This window comes from Macrotis lagotis, chromosome 5 (genome assembly GCF_037893015.1).
Source record: "Macrotis lagotis isolate mMagLag1 chromosome 5, bilby.v1.9.chrom.fasta, whole genome shotgun sequence".
In the NCBI taxonomy this organism is placed as follows: domain Eukaryota; kingdom Metazoa; phylum Chordata; class Mammalia; order Peramelemorphia; family Peramelidae; genus Macrotis; species Macrotis lagotis.
Window position 1 is genome coordinate 170,189,645 of NC_133662.1, and position 17,951 is coordinate 170,207,595.

The following is a 17,951-nucleotide window of genomic DNA, read 5'->3' on the forward strand; positions in this document are numbered from 1 at the left end:
TGACAATTCTGTGAAGTAAATACTATTATTATTCATACTTTACAGCTAAGGAAACTGAGGCAAAAAGTTATATGACAGACTTGCCCAAGGTCAAACAGCTGGTAAGCATGTGAGGTCAAATTTGAAGTTGAATTTTCCTGTTATCAAGGCCTAATATTCTATCCATGGAACCACCAGCTACCTCTGTTAACCTCTGTTGAAGCAGTATTTGAGCTGCTAAGATATTTGTAAGGAACTGAATGAAGTTCTTGCTCCTTCTCTCCATCTTCCTGTTCCTATTTATTTTTAAAATTTGGAATAAGGATAATGATAATAAAAATGTATACTTACAACATTTATAACTTTATCCTCCATTTCAACCACAGGACAGTCCTAAAGATAAAACAGAAGATAAAAAATAGTTTAACCTAAGAAATAAAAATATCTTTCTTTAAAAAGTTAATTGCATGCAAATTCTACCCTGATTCCAAGATCTTAAAGAAGTAGCATCTTTTAAGTAGCATCTTCAATCTTTCAACTGATTTGGGACCCCAACAATGTGCCATATACCAAGGGGGTTTTTAGGAATAAGAACTGAGAACATATGCTTATAAAATATATACTATACACTCATCATTTAGCATTCAAACTTAGTCAGACATGAAGAAGGTTGATTGATTCTCAAGAATCAAAGCCAACAAGAATTCTTTCCTCTCCCCCTCCAAAAAAATTTTTTTTATCTTAATTCATTCAAGTAACAAGTACCACCAAGGCCCCCAATGTGTTCTTTTTTTCATTTCTTCAATGAAATCAACAGAAAATTGTGTAGGAGAAAAGTGAAAGGGTAATAGAAAAGGCAAACTGATTTCAAAATCTTAAATAAGTATCAGCTTTCTACTAATAGGTTCCAATCTATTGATCTGGGAGCTACTATGTGTCCCATTCGGTGTTTTTAAGAATAAGAACTGAGAACATATAGTTATAAAATATGCTATACATCCATGAAAAAGGATGATTGATTCTCAAGAGTCAAAGAAAATTTAATCTTGAAGGTCTAAATCCATGACCCTATAGCATTGCTTGGTAATGCTGGGGACCTGGGAACAAGAAAGGGATTAAGGTAGATAAACTAGCAATCAGAATGAGGGAAGATTAGGTCCTGGCTTCCCACATGATTCCTGCTTATTCACTAGGAAACTATTGAATAAAGTAATTTGATTCTCAAATGGAATATAGCTAATTAATCATTTTTTTTATTACCAGCTCATACTTTAAGTATAGCCAGGTAAAGGACAATAGACCCAGCATCCAGGGCCAAAAGGTCATGGGTACCTGAGTTTTTTTGGCAGCTGCGTTATTTACAAAGCTACCAAAAGTTTTGAATTCTTTGCTTGTCTCTAAGCATACCGAAGAATAAGCTCCAATTAAACTAAACAATACCAGGTTATTTTAAGTAATAGCCAGATTAGATCAGATATTATACTGCTTCATAGATGGAAAAAGTTCCAACAAAACATTCATTTACACGCTGCCAAAAAAAAAATCCCCCTAAGAGCATGTTATTGATGACAATAAATAAAGGAAAGACTGGAATGCAAAGCATTATTTACCCAGTTTAGATACAGAAAACTTTGACACTGAATGAACCCAGTTGTCAAATTATAGAAATCACCATTGTTCTCTTTATAAACAGCCAGACTGCAAATGCTTAGCACCATGTTCAACATAAGCAAAACTTTTCACTGTCAGCCATCTAAACTTCCCGTCACAGAGGATTTCAATTCCAATTTAAGGTTTTTCATAGAAATGAAGTAAGCCTTTCTTAGCCATCTAAAGTCAAACTTTATTCAGCACTGCAGAACTAAATAGAAAATTGTGATTTGTAGGAAGTTTTTATTCCAAGAAACTCTAACTCTCTCCTACTAAATAATTTGAAAAAAAAACCAGCCTATAAGTGAAGCTCCTGTAGCAGAGTTTAAAAGACTTAGGTGGGGGGGCTAGGTGGCACAGTGGATAGAGCACTGGCCCTGGTGTCAGGAGTACCTGGGTTCAAATCCAACCTCAGACACTCAATAATTACCTGGCTGTGTGGCCTTGGGCAAGCCACTTAAACCCATTGCCTTGCAACCCCCCCCCCCAAAAAAAAGACTTGGGTAGTTACATTATCTCCCCAAAATAACCAATTTTCCAATTCAAATGCATTTTTCTAAGGTTTCCTATCATTCTTCTTCTTGATTAATTTGATTTTCTTGAATTCTTGTAAGTCTATGGCAAGAGAAGGAAAGAGAAGAGGAGAATATACAGAAAGTCTACAATAAAGTAAATAAGAATAATAATGACTAACACTGATATAGCACTTAAAGAACATTTTACAGCTTACTCCATAACACAAAAAAAGCAGCTGATCTCACTAAATACAATCTCAATTTTGTTCCCAAAAGGCATACAAATTTATTACTTCATTACTTTCAGCAGGAAAGTGAGGAAATATAGGCCAGAAGTTTGCATGTGGTGTCAGATGCAACTATTTTTATATAAGTTGTTATGTGTTATAAAATAGAAGCTTACTGAAGAGTGGCAAGAAATTACAAAATGCATCAGTGGTTTGTTGTTTTTCTTTTTTAAAAATATTCTATCTTTTATTGGGGGAGAAAAGTTAAAAAACAAGCAATAGATTTCTAGTTTAAGTTGTCAAATATATGTTTCTGAGAAAAAAAATTAATTCTTGTGGCAATTAATGAGGGACTTAATGATGTTGAACTGTTTATATTCTACATGGGAAGATGATACTGATGACTCCTATGAACCTTCTCATTTATTGGGGCAGTTAGAAGAGCATATATAGACAAGGCACAGGAGAGCATTAAATTTCAAGTATAATATAATAAAAGATGAAGTTAATAGGTGAGAAAAGAATGAACTGGGGGAAAGAGAAAGGAGAGGTAGAGTAGGGTAAGTTATTTCACATAAGAGGCAAGAAAAAGCTTTTGTAATGGAATGGAAGTGGGGGGAGAAAGTGAAGGGAAGTGAGTTAGCTTTACTCTCATCAGAAATAGGTCAGAGAAGAAATATATACACACTCAATTGAGTATAGAAATCTTACCCTAGAGGAAAACAGGAGAAAAACAGAATGGGAGAAAAGGATCCAGGGGAAAGGGGAAGGGGGGTATAAGTGATAGAAGAGAAGGAAGGTTAAAAGGAGAGAGAGAGAGAGAGAGAATAAATGGGGGGATAGGATGGAAGGAAATATAGCTAGCAATAGTAACTATGGGAAAAAATATTGAAGTAATTTTTCTGATGGATTTATAATGTTATCCATACCAAAGAAAGAGCTGATAGTGTCTGAATACACACTTAAACACACTTTTTCCCCCCTCACTTTATTTTTCTTGAGGTTTCTGTGTGTGTGTGTGTGTGTGTGTGTGTAGGGGAGATCATGTTTAGTTTTCCAATATGACTATTGTAGCAATGTATTTCATGGCTTCACATTTATAACCTACACCAAGTAACCTTTCTCAATTCGGGGGGTGGGGGGGAGTGGGGCTAAGGAAGGGAAAGAATTTAAAATTCAAGGTTTTGGAAGAAAATGTTGAAAAACTTGCTTTTGCATGTAGCAAGGGTAAAAATTTTAAATAAAACAAAATGTAAGTTAAAAAATAGTTCTTGCTGAGAGAATATCTTATTAGTAAATTCAATTCAATAAATACTTACTAAATACAGAGTTTGATTCTAAGTATAGAGGATAAAAAGATGAAAAATGTTAAATAAACCTTAAGGAAGGGCACAATGAATCAGAGTATTATAACATGATAATAAACATAATAGGAAATGGAATGTATTGATGACAAAGAGGTCCAAAAATCAATCAAACAATAAACAATCAATAAACTAAGTGCCTAACATGCATCAGTGCTAAGCAATAGATATATACTGCAAAAAAAGAGGTAAAAGTTTCTGCCCTGATGGAGTTTATAAGTACTCTGGGAAAAACTGAATCGCTTTATCATCGGCAATGCTTTTTTTAATATGAGTACAATCTGCTGTGTTCAATGGTACACATTCAGAACTACAAACATGATTTGTTAAAACAAAGTTCTAGGTTATACTGAGTAAATCTAATTTAGTTCAACTAATCAATGGTCATGTGATAGTTATATAGACTATAAAAATGAACATTTGCAGAGTTCGTGATCTCAAGGAGCTTATGATCTACTAAGGGGAACCATACAATAACTGGAATAGATTAGTGAGACAGCTTCACACAATGGATGGAGAATTAACCTGGAGACCAGGAACCTAAGGCTATGTCCCACCTCTGATACACACTGACTGTGTAACCTAGGCAAATCCTTTAACCTCCAGGGTTTGAATGCACTAGCAGGTGCAGAGAAGGGGCCGATTTTCATTTGCAGAGGAACCTTACTCACTCAGAAATTTCCTACACAAATAAAATTAGGGTCCAGTCCCTATCTCAATAGCTTGGATAATGATTAAATGCAAAGCAAGTAGGTCACAATGGCCCTGAGAAATAATGCAAGGAAAGGATGAAGCTAGGAGAAGAGATGACAGGCAAATCTTGCACAATTTTAGGAGATAGAATCTGAACAGGACATTGAAGAAGAGGAGAAATGTCAAAAGGTATATATATATATGACAAGATATGAACAAAGGCATAGGAGGGTGGGAAGAGATGGGAAAATAGATTTGGGGTCTCATTTGCTAGGGGCACATGAAGAAATTTTTAAAAGGCTAGAAGGGTTAAGTTTGAGTCAAATAAAGGAAGTTGAGCATCAGGTTAAGTTGTTTATTTTTTACTCAATAGGCAATGGGGAGATACTGAAGGCCTTTCTAGCAGGGGAGTAACATGATCAAGCTGGTGCATTAGAAAGATTACTTGACAGCAGTATGAAAGATGGATTGTAGAGGGGAAAGAATAGAAGGAGCAAATGCCAACTATAAATAGTGTAGACAAGAGGTGGGAAGGGTCTCAAAGGAGGTGTTGGCAAGGGAAGTGGCAAGGGAGGGGCAGAAACAGATTCAAGAGAACCCACAGATTCTTTTAGAATTGGAATAAAAGAGAGAGATGGGGTGAACTCTAATATCTTCCTTGTCCAGTAAATGAGAACCAAAGAAGTAATCTGTCAGGATGGCTTTTCACTTAACAACATACTCTTAATTGTCATGGTAGGAATTATTAATAATCAGTTCTAAAAATCTGCATGCTTACGGGACCATATAGTATCATAAAAGCAATGGTTTGTATTTCTAGCCTTTCATTACAAATCTGCCATTGTTTTACAAGCATTAATTTATGGCCACATCATCCTTGTGAGCCAAATTATTCTCTGACATATAGATTAATTCAGAAGGTTTATAATAAAAACTCAAGTCAATGACAGAACAGATATTTGACCTCAGAGCTAGCAATTCCCAGTTTCATGGAAAACCCACAGACTGCTACCTACAAGGATTTACACATATATAGACAAAACTAAGTGACAACCTTTCTGCCAACCAAAACTGCCCCAGCCAGCTTTAGAGAAAGGACACTCCCCATCCTTATGCCACTAGTGAGCATGGGTTCTCACGATCTGTTGGGAGGACTAGAGGAAGTGGTTGCAGGTGTGTCCTCAGAGTTTCTGGCAGGAAGCCAGAGGGATTGTCCCAAAAAGAAAAAAAAAACTGGGAAAAAGTCACTGTCACATTAAGGTAAATGGTGAGGTTGACAATACAAGCAGGAAACGTGTGTGCTAAAACTCATTGCATAATTGGCAGAGGCAGTTTAGTCTAACCTACAAGGCTAGATGGAGAAGGGAAGGTGCAGGTACAGCATATGATGTCCTTTTAGTGTTTCCCCAGGACCTCTCATTATAGGATCACATCACTGAAAGATAACCTTGGAGATCATCTAGTATAATCTGCTCATTTAACAAATGAGGAAACCGAGTCTCTGAAAGAGAAAATGACCAGCGTAGAGCTAGTAAAGTAACAGAGCCAAATCTGGAACCCAAGTTGTCTGAATCCAAATGTGGTGCAGCTCCATTTTGACCCCCTTTCTCCTGTTACCCTCTCTTCAGATGTATGGAGTCACAGAATCTTAAAGTCATCCTCAGGGATCAACTAGTCTAACTTTACACCATATGGGAATCTAATCAATAGGGCAGATCTCCTTCTATGGTTGGGAAAAAAAAGACAAGTTAAACAGGTTTGCAAATAATCAAAGCAGAAAAATCAAACCATTCTTAATAGTAGAAGGAAAAGAAAAACGGCAAAGAAGACAAAGTGACAAAGGAGAAAGAAATATTCCAAGGGATTCCAAATTCAGATAAGGAAGATTTACTCTGAAGGCTACAATTCAATTCAAGTCAATGAGAATTTTTAATATGCTGTTAAAAATGCATTTCCCTTGGGGCAGCTAGGTGGTGCAGTGGATGGAGCACCAGCCCTGGAGTCAGGAGTACCTGAGTTCAAATATGACCTCAGACATTTAATAATTACCTAGCTGTGTGGCCTTGGGCAAGTCACTTAACCCCCTTTTGCCTTGCAAAAAAAACCCCAAAAAAGGCATTTCCCGGGAATCATTCATGAACAGAGTAGTATTTGAATAGTCTTGAGGGTTAGAATTTCAACACTTGGAGATCAGGGAAGAAGACTATTTCTAGGACCTAATTCTAGTAGAGAACTATGAAAACATGGGCTATATATATGGGGAATAGCAAGCAGCTTGGCTTAAGAGGTAGCCAGTCTAAGATAAAACTGGAAAACTTGACTAGGCCAGTTTGGAGAAAGTCTGGAATACAGTGCTAAGGATTTGGACTTTATATTCATAGGATTTAAAGTACAGCATTAGCTGAATAACAATTACACAATGGAAAGGCTAATCTGGGCTATGGTAACAAAGATCAGAAGGTGGAGAAACTCAAGTGCGGGAGAATACTGACAAGGCTAATGTTGCAGGTCCAGGTGAAGAAGTCATGAACTAGAGCAATGGATGTGACAGTTCGAAAGTAGAACCCATGGAATGTGGATTTACTAGTTGTGATTAGGAAAGAAAAGGAGGCATATGAGATGATGAAGATTTGGAGGACTAAACAGAAGAGTGGTGCCATTTGCAAAAATTTGAAAATCCAAATTTGAGGGAGATGAAAACTTTGATTTTGGACACTAACAGGGGTTTCTAGAAGGCAATGTCTATTAGACATTTGGAAATACAGGCTGAGAACTTGAGGAAGAAGTCCGAACTAACAAATATTTGTCGAATTTGACATAAATATTTAAACACTATGTAGACAGAAATAATAGTTGAAGATGTGGTAGATTATGTCACCAAGGAGACTGAAGAGAGAAGAAAAGGTTAGACAGGTCCTGGGGAAAGGGATGTTATAAAGACAAAAGAGCCACGGGTGGAGAAAGGAGTCTTCAGAAGAAATCTACCATCAATACAGCATTATGTGGAGATCTTTTTTGGCCTTTTTTTTTTGGGGGGGGGGAGGCAATCAGTATGAAGTAACTTGCCCAGAGTCGAATAGCTAGTAAGTATCTAAGATCCCATGTGGACTTAGGTTCTCCCACTTATACCATCTATCTGCCCCCTATGGATGGAATTCTTGCTACTCAGTGTCAAAATGCCTAGTCATCCTTCAGTTTCTTATGACAGCTCAAAATCCTAAAAGGAAAATTTCCTTTTCTTGTCTGCCTCAATACATATGAATAATTAAAAAGGTATGAGAAGATGAATCCCCATTATTCCCACAAGGGAGGAGTTATCTTTATTTCATGCAAGTCTTTCCATGTTTTTCTAAGATCATTGAGCTCATCAGTTCCAATAGCACAGTAGTATTCCATCACAATCATATATCAAAACTTGTTCAGCTTTTATTGGGAGGAGAGGAGAAAAAAAAATAAATGTACATGATAATTTTAATATATATTTAAAAAGAGCATATTGTATATAATAGATTTTCAGTTTCTTGTGTTATTCTATATAATCATCTTTTTTTCATTATACTGTTAGGGAGGTGCTTACTTTATTCCATAAATTTAAAATATATTAATTAAAAAAAAAAGAAAGGAATATTTGAGTATCTTTACTACTGTCCTAGGAGCAAACTTGCTTGTTCTATCTATTTGAGAGCATTTAATACTAAAGTAAAGCAATTTGGCATAATGGATAAGAAAGAGATATTGAGTTAAGAAAATCTGTGCTCCCATTTTTCCTGTCTAATACAAATCTGGGCTAGCACTTAACTTCTTTATATCTCCAGTCATACTATAATTTGCAAATAAAATGCCCATAAGAATGGGTAGAGGAATTCCCTATACCAGTGAAATCAGAGATTAAGCTTTAAAAAAGATCCTTTAACTGTATTCTAGTTAATTTTTAAACAGTGTTTTACAAATCAACTGACAACAAGCAGCAGCAGTAGTAGCAAAATGAGACTATGAAAGGGGGAAAACCAAGTTAATTCAGGACCACACCTACTTGTACCATACACCACAATAGCACAGAGGGTACAATTAGATTAGATTAAATTAGATTATTATAATATATGTTATATTATCATATTTTCTTTTCCAGTTTGGTCATAGAACCTATTGCCAAAATCTGTTTTGCAAATGAACCTGGACAGAATTATAGACTATTAGAACTAAAGGATCTCTAAGAGATCACTAAAATTCTGACTCTGCTACCTGTCATGATTTTGTGACAATCATTTACTTAAGCTTCCTTGTAAAGACTGAGTCTCTCTTTCTTACCTAGGCTGGAAGTAAAAGGACTACTCCCAGGCCCATTCCCACTTCTGATTGGCACTATTTTTCAATCAGGGTAAATTTACTCCTCCTTAGGCAACCTGGTACGATTTCCCACCCCATAGGGTCCCAAGGGACTTAACAAATAGATGCCCAACTGGACAAGATCTCAAGAAATCTGACACCTCAGCCTCCCCAGTAGCTGGAATTAGCTCTTTCAGGCTTTTTTTTTCCTATTCAGGTTTTCCTATTCCTACTTCTGGTGTCTTCAGTTTTCCTATCTGTAAAATGAAGAGTACAAGACCTCCAAGGACTTTTTTAGCTCTAAAGACTGATTATCATATATACTTTGTATATGATCCTATGACCTAGTACAAATCCTTTATTTAACATATGAGAAAATTAAGGCCCAGAGAGTTTAAGATAGTTAGGCTATCAGAAGGATGGATTTAAATATTTCTGTAACCTTTCTAAAGATCAGGGTCTTTGAAAAGAAGACAACTTTAAACACTAGACAGGACTTAAAAGGGTAAGATCAGTAAATGCCACACATCAAAGTAAGTAAAAAAGATATTAAATGGTACCAAATTCTATTTCTGTAGAAAAACGTTAAATTTTCTGTCTTGAGTGGAAACTATTTTATCACATTTTTAAAGGAAAAAAAAGAAAATAAAGAGTTAGAGAAAGAAAGATACAAAACAAGAAGGAAGTCAGGCAAAATATATGATTAGGAAGGCCAATGGTTTATTTGGTTTTTTTTTACATTTTAGCTACATTGTATTAAAGGATGTTTCCTTGTTTTGTTTTTTTTAAAAGAAAGGTTTGTTTGATAGGAGAGGGAAGGGAAGGGAAGGCAAGGCGAAAGGAGTCAAAGGAAAGAATTAACTGACCTTCTGAACTGAGGTGGTCAGATCCAAGCAGAGCTGAATGATTTTATTCTTTGTCATTGAGAAGTCAGTGATCCCTGTAAATGGAGTCCTGGAAAAAGAAAAAAAAAGAAAAAATCCATTCCTTGAAACAAGAAATACACTTAGTTGGTGGGCATGACACACATTTATGTGTTCACAGGTTATATTGTTAAATTCATTTGTTATATTTAACCCTTTCTTATCATGTAACATTATAAAACTCTATCTTGATTAGCATTAGGACTGGCAACAGTACACCACTGAATAAAAGCACAGCAAAAATGAACCAGGGAATTAGCATACAGCCAAAAGTCAATAGCCCTCATACCAACCAAATCTACAACATAATCTTTATAATTATCTCAATCTTTAAAAAGAGATGAGATATATTTCTTCCTGCTAGGTCATTTTTAAAGGTTTTCCAAGGGTCTCTGAAGTCTGTCACTGACCCATATCTCCCAGGGGAGTGTCCAAGTGAGAAAAAATGATTCCTGTACAAAAGGAAGTCAACTAGGCATCCCAAATCCTGACCTGACAGGAAAAGAAAAGAGAGATTAGTAAAGTTACCTATCCAGCCAAGCTAGCAAAGCTTTAGCAGCACCAATGAGCTCCACCACTGAGGTCAAGAATTCATTAGGTGGTTTTCGAGAGGAATTTCCATCATAAGATGCACTTTTCCGCCGAGTACTAATATAATTCTGTAAGTTATTTGAAGAGGCTCGTAGTTTCAGGACCAAGTTTTTCATATTATCCGTTTCAAGGCCATAATTCTGTGAAAAACAAAACAAAAATAGCAAATTAAACTCTATATCACCAATCACTATCAACAGCATTTCAAAAGATCAATGACAATTTTAGTTGCAAGTCATACTTGCAAAACCCAAATGACTGATCCCTAAAGGGATCACTGGGCAGCTGCTGGATTTGAAGTCAGAAGACTCATCTTCCTGAGTTCAGATTTGACCTCAAGCACCATGTGACCCTGGGCAAGTCACTTAACCTCATTTGCCTCAGTTTCTGAGACACCCATAAAAAAATGAGCTACAGAAGAAAATAGCAAACCATTCCAATATCTTCCAAGAAAACTTCAAATAGGGTCAGGATGAGTCAGACACAAAAAAGTCCTTATTATAAAGCACTCCTAACCCAATCCATCCAATACCAACAGCTCCTTTGCTTCTGAGAACAGTTAACACATGAAATATTCTCTAAGTTCCTTTCATCATAAATCAAGGAAAGTTAAAAGTTTATTTTTTTGAAGTTCTCTCTGATTTCATTGCCACATATTTTGAAGTTAAGTTTTAAAACTATGTGGTTTTCTATAGCTATAAAATAATAATTACAATGGGGGGGGTCCTTAAAGTACTCAGATACAAAGATGTTTTTTTCCCCAGCTAACTACAATTAAACTAAGCTTTTTTGTCAAATTTAAACAAAATGGTGCAAGTTATAGCAAAAAAAAAGAACATTCTATGTCACAACAATTGAATATGCATTCATCTTTTAACTGTTATTTCCTAGACATCAGGAAATGACATAATTGACATGATACTTTCCTAGAGAATGACAATAACAAAACTGGATGTTCAACAGATCTTTTTTTAAGCTAGCTGATGATATAAAACCAAATGTATTTTAAAAACCAGCCTCCACACAATTTTGGCATAAAAAGACCTGTGATCCCACCTGCACCTCTATTCCCTTTTGGTTGAAAATCATTTTTCCCTTTCAAATCATCTTAAATGCTTTGAGCTATAAGAATACAAAGCAACTTCCTTTCCCATGTAGCCAATTCACAGCAGTACCAGGATGAATTCATTGCTCATTCTTTTTATTTCTGTCTTCTCTCTACATTCACCCCCCCCAAACCACCCACCAAGAGAATGATTCTTGAAGGCAGAGACACAATTTCATCTTTATCTGTGTCTCGCCAGAGTAACCCAGTATCTGATTTGTTGATTGATTTTTAAAGAAAAATTTCTTGGAAAAGCTTTAAATAATCTTATCTTCAAATATCTTCTAACTGAATAAACTTTTTATTTCAATAAACTTCAATGGTTCCCTCTTACCACCAGGATCAAATAGGAAATCTATTTGGTGTTTAAGACCCTTCATAATCTGGTCCATTCCTACTTTTCTAATCTTTTTATACTTTATTTCCCTACCCCCTTCCCTGCTCTCTATCATCCCCAGGACACTGTTCCTTGCTATTACTCATATGGAACAATTCAGCTCCCCAAGCAATCAGATTCACTGGGCAGAACACTCTCCCTCCTCATCTTTGTGCCTCTTGACCTTCCTGGCTTTTTTAAAGTCTTAGCAAAGGTCCCATCTTCTGCAGGAAGCCTTTCCCAGCCCTCCTTTAATCTCACTAAAATTACCTCCAATTTATTCCAAATATATCCTGTCTATACACACACACACACACACAACACACACAGCTATTGCCTCTCCCATTAGACTCTGAGCTACTTGAGAACAGGGGGCTCCTTTTGCCTATCTTTCTATCTCTGATACTCTCCACCTAGTCTGACACATACTAGACAATTAATTGTTTGTTGACTGGTTAAATCTGACTAAAAGAATACAATAAGCTCTCTTGCTTTCCTTCTCTTTCATCTTTTCCTGATTCACATGTATTCTTAGTCATTTTACTAGTATCAGATATGGCCCCCCAAAAAACAGGGAAAGGGGAGAAAAGAGCAGAAAGAGGCTTTAAAGTATTCATTCTGCTCTAGACTCTCCACATACAAAGGCTCCTCTATCCCTCTCTCCACATAACATGGAAATAATAACAAATGGATTATACTGGTTTGGTAAGTACCACCTACTGTACAAATATAATCAGGAAAGGATTATTGATTTAAGAGCCTGCTGCAAAGAAACACAGAAAAAGAACAGGTTCTCAAATTGGGTTTGTCTGTTTAAACAGTAAATGAGGAAGGGAGAAGGAGGCCTTCAATGTGACATTTGTACTTTATTACTGCAAAGACTAACCTGAAAATCATTGCAGTTTCAAATGACTCAACTTCAGGAAAAAAAAAAAGACTTCAAGACTTAGGAAACAGAGGACCTAGGGATGAATCCCAGTTCTCATATTTAAAAGCTATATAATCTTGTCACTTTGCTACTCAAGGACTTCAGTTTTCCATCTGTAAAATGAGGAAGCCCTGCTGGGGTCACCATCAGCTATAAAAACTATGTCTACATAAGGATAATGTCACTATATGATACCACAGCCCTCCTAGCATATATAAAAGATCCATTCATCAAGTAGTCAAGTGGGATTCATTAGGCACCTGCTACACACCAGACACAGGATAGAAAGGAAAACATAGACTCTGCTCTCCAGAAACCAACTGTCTAGGGGGAAAGGCAACATGCACACAACTACATTAAAAAAATACAACTACATGCAGTGTAACTAGGAGATAATCTCAAAGGGAAGGGTTAGTTACTAGGGTGAAAAAGTAGTGGGAAAGCTTCTTGCCTTTAGCTAAAACTTGAAGGAATCAGGGAAGTAAGGAAGCAGAACATTTCAGGGATAAGTTATAGACAGTCAAAGCACCTATTTATTATATTCAGAGTATTGCTCTTAACTGACTTTTAGTTCCTGCTCTCAAGTTTGCAGTCCAGAAAGGGAATGTGACTAGTGCAGGCATAATAAAATACAAAATTAAGAACAAGTTTCAAAGAGACAGATTTAAGTTTGTTCAGAAATCACAGATTTTCAAGACAATGCCAGATGGGAGTAGCTAGGTGGTATGGTGAATACAGCACCAGTCTTTGAGTCAGGAGAACCTGAGTTCAAATTCAGCTTTAGACACTTAATACTTTCTTAGCTGTGTGGCCTTGGGCAAGTTACTTAACCCCATTGCCTTGCAAAAAAAAAAAAGACATCAGATGATAGAAAATGATGAGAGAGGTTGCTCACACAGGCAGAAATGATCAGAGTAGGGCCTAGAAGATCACATTGGGGGCAAAAAGATAGTTTGGGCTGTAGCACCTTTGTCATTTGGTTTTGAGCATGTTGAATTTGTGGGACCAACAGGTTCCACATTCAGAAGAGATGCCTAATTGGCAGATGGGATATAGATCTGAAGCTCTAGAAAGAGGCTGATCAGAGCTCAAGGATGTTGGTCAAAATAATGGGAGTGGAAGATTAGGGAAGCAGTAATTGGAGAGAAAAGCCAACCAATGGTGGTTAGAGAAGCTTAAGGAAAAAGAGGAAAACATATCACGGAAACCAATTAGAGAGAGAATAAACAGAAAGGAAGAGGATGTAGATTTGATTTTATGAAAGTCCTGGAAAAATATACTGAAGGGACTCTTCCTCTAGACCTTTAAAAAGATTATTTCCTAAAAACTTTTAGAATAATACAATGATTTAAATGAAAAGGACCTTAGAGATGCTTTATTCTTCTCATCCCTATTTTACAAATAAAGTTAATTGAGATTCTTAAGTTATGTAACTTACCCAAGACCAGTCTACTAGTTAGTGGCTTAGGGAGATCTAGACTCCAAATTTGTCTCCTAAAATGTAGTAATTACTATACTATCTTGCAAATTTTAGCTTAAAAGAGTTAAGGGTATTGACTCTATTCCCTCCCACACTTCCATTCTCTCCCTAGCCCACACACATACATTTTCACTAAATATTTGCTACTGATCAAAACTGAAGGAACAGGAAACTCTCAGAAACATTAAGTTTCACTGACTTGGAAAGTTATTGATGGAATTCTATATCTTTCCCTCAAAATACATGATAAACTTATGTTATTCAAAGCACAATCCAACCAAATGCAAGTTGTTAAGTAAAAAATTTTATTGTCCAGAACATGAAGGGGGGGAAGCAATGAAACTGAACCAACAAGAATATTCAATATTTGCTAAATCCTAATTCAAACATCTATCTATTTGTGGGACCTTAGGCAAATCATCTAATCTTCTTGGACCTTGGTCTCCATATAATCTATATTCTATAACAAAAAAATGATTGGAGTAGAAGGACCCTCAAGTCCTTTCCAGCTTGAAACCCATGATCCTGTGGTCCAATAAGTCCCCTTATTTAATGAGATCAAGAATTCTTGATAGGAAGAGTAATAATTCATCTATTTAGCAAATTAAAAAAAATTAAATCATCCTGTTGGAAGAACATTTATAATCTCCACTCCCAATTTTATCTTGTCCAAATTAGATTTTCCTATAAAGGTGAGATAAGGAAGAATCTGGAGCATGAAAAACTAAAGAATCAAAACAGGTTTGATTAAAGGAGCTTTCTGATTTTAAAATTTGCTTTTTCTACAATTTTTCACTTCTTGAAACAAGTTTACATTATCTACTCTTATTCTAATATCATTCAGCTTGGAAGTTAATTCCTTAAGACAAAGGAGACCTTTCCTTTACAAGCATAAAGCAAATTTAATAACAGGATAACTGTCAGATTACATATTATTCCCTGTGAAAGAAGGGCCTGCTCGTTTGAAACTGTCCATTTCTGTTATCACCAAGCAAACAGATTTGGGGAATTATCCTCTTTGAATTTTGAACTTGTAACTTCAGCTATGCCAGAGTCACACGTGTTTCACTGTAGGTAGATACATGGAAAGCCTGGTCATTACCTAGCTGTGTTAGGACTAATATCTACCAAGGTTACCCTCACCTCTAACATGGGTAAAGAAAAGTTGACAAAGTCAGGATTTGTCTGATTACCAAGACTGAGGCAAGTCTTAATCTGTGCCTCACTTGATGCTGCTTCCTGACCATTTGTAGTTATTAGAATCTACATGGAGTGGGGGACATTTGACTAGGTGAATAGCTGAAGTCCACAAAAGTCATCTCACCCTGCTGACCAGATAGATTTCCATATAGATATGAGGGAGGAAATCACACTATAGAAGTTCTGCTACTGTATCCTTGGTACATATCTCTGTAATAAATAATCCTCCTTTTGTTAACTGTTTAATGACCTACGAGTTCCACATTTGGTCCACATATTGTCTCAATAGTTTACTGATCTACCCCTAAACACAAGCCTTAACTGGCACCCCCTCTTCTTATTCTGATTAATTTATCATGCTATTCCTCTTTTTCAAATGAATTTGTCTCCTGCTTTACTTAGCTCTATCTTCTCTCCATTCAACACCCCTTTAATTACTCATCCTGACCTTGACTCCAATCTATGAAGAAGGGTTGGTTTCAGTTTACCAAACAACTTGTCTTCCACTTTAATCTCCAGGAGCATGCCCCATTATTCATTAACTATCCTGCCAAATCACTGTCAATCTCATTTATGTACAACCTACTTAACTCCTTGCCCAGATCTCCCTATTCTTTAAAAAATTCAGATAAAAAAAACCTTAGCCTAACCCTGAAATCCCCTCAAGCTAAAAACATGCATCCTCCTTCCCTCTGACTACTGAGTTTCTTTTTTTAAAAAAATCCATCTACACTCTTTTCTTCCTCCTACATGCCTCTTTATCTTCCACTCCTGAGACCCCAGGAATCTGCCTTCAGAACCAGCCCCCCCATACTGAACACAGCTCTCTACAAAATAACTATTGATTTCTTATAACTTCTAAGTCAAATGACCTTCTTTCTTTCTGTCCTCAATTTGTGACTTCTCTGAAGTTTTAGACACCATTTCTTCTCCTTCTCCCTACTCTCTCTTTTCACTATCTAAACTGTTCTTTCCTGACATCCTATCTGAATGTTCCTTTTCAAGATGCTTTGTGAGATAATTTATCTTCCCTTTAGGGTAGATGTCCACCAAGCCTATCCAGAGGCCCATCTTCTTTTCTATATTTACTCCTTTGATGAATTCAAAAGTTCCCCCCTGTTTCATTTCTCTCTCCCTGTTCCCTCACATTCTTTCTCCCTTAATCACATACACACCTTCCCAACCTAACCCTACTAAAGCCCATCTAACTTTTCTTTATTTATAGTTATCTTCCTCTTTTCCCAGGTTTTTGGTCTCATCATTCTTGACTTTCCTTCATATCTTATATTGTGAAGTCATCAATTTTACTTCTCATCTTATATCTTATTTTTCTTTCCTCTCTACTCACAAAGCCAATACCTTAGTTTGAGTCTTTGGTAGCCCCCTTCTTAGTTTATAATGTATTATATTACTATTATTAGTATTGGGTTGTTTAGATGTATCCAACTCTTCATTTGGGCTTTTCTTGGCAAAATCATTAAAGCCCTTTGCCATTTCCTTCTCTAGATCATTTTACAGATGAGGAACTGAGGCAAAAAAGGGTTAAGTGACATATCCAGGATCACACACTAGTGTCTAACTTCAGATATGAACTTGTGACGTTGAGTCTTCCCGATTCCAAGCCAAGTGCTCTAATTGCCTCATTCTATTATAGTAGAGCAGAAACTAATATCCTTGCTTCTAACCTCTAACCTCTCCCATTTAACCTCTGACAAAATAAGGCACATGTCTATCCATGTCTTTTGTCTGTTAAAAAAAATCCTTCAATGCCTATTGACTCTATAATAAAGTACAAACTTGTTAGACTGGCTTAAATTTCTCTAAAACCCATCTCCACTATACCTTTCCAGACATATTTACTCATTACTCACTATATCTCTAATCCCACATAAAATATTCCAGAAAGAGTAAACAACTCCTAGGTGCTCCCCAAACTCAAATTTCCTCTTCTGTCTCTGTGTATTTACATAGGATAATCCACTGCCTGGAATACTGGACCTCCTTTTCTATGCTGCTAAAATACCTTTTGTTGAGATCTTAGCTCACTTGTCATATCCTCTGGAAAGTTTTTCCTGATCTTCCCAATGATTTCAGCTTATCTGCCTGCTCATATCACCACTTGTTTATGATTCTGAGTGTATAGTGCATCTCCCTAATAGCAAGTAAGCTTCTTGAGGGCAAGGAGTCCTCCCTTAGTGAATTCAAAAGCTCCCCCCAGAATCACTTCTCTCTCCCTGTGCCCTTCACATCTTATTTGGTCTTTGTATTCCCAGCACCAAAATGCCCTGCCCAAGACAATCTCTTCTTAGTAATTAAGCTGATGTACAAAAATCTATCTTAACATATTGTGAGGAATTTCTAAGTACAAAAAAACAAAGGATTTCACAATTCAACAAATAGTATGCCGTCTGTGTATATCCGTTCTAATATGTTTCATTCCCAGATTGACCAAGCTACCCCTTAGTTCAAGTCTTAAGAAAACCTTCCTAGACAGGTTTTAATGCACAACCACTATTTCTAAATAAAAACTTATATTATTAAGTTTCTCAAACTTGAGTTTGATAATCTGAGCTCGGGATTCTGCCCTAACAACC

The 17,951-nt window shown here is 36.3% G+C and overlaps 1 protein-coding gene across 1 annotated transcript in view; it reads right to left on the reverse strand.

Annotated features, from left to right (window-relative positions):
• The window catches only part of CNKSR3 (CNKSR family member 3), a 102,273-nt gene that overhangs the window by 25,058 nt on the left and 59,264 nt on the right, over window positions 1-17,951 (reverse strand). The window contains exons 3-5 of the mRNA XM_074187866.1: window positions 10,206-10,408; window positions 9,621-9,708; window positions 331-372 (exon numbers count right to left, since the gene is read on the reverse strand). Coding sequence (XP_074043967.1) covers window positions 331-372; window positions 9,621-9,708; window positions 10,206-10,408 — 333 coding nt within the window. The remainder of the gene's footprint in view (window positions 1-330; window positions 373-9,620; window positions 9,709-10,205; window positions 10,409-17,951) is intronic.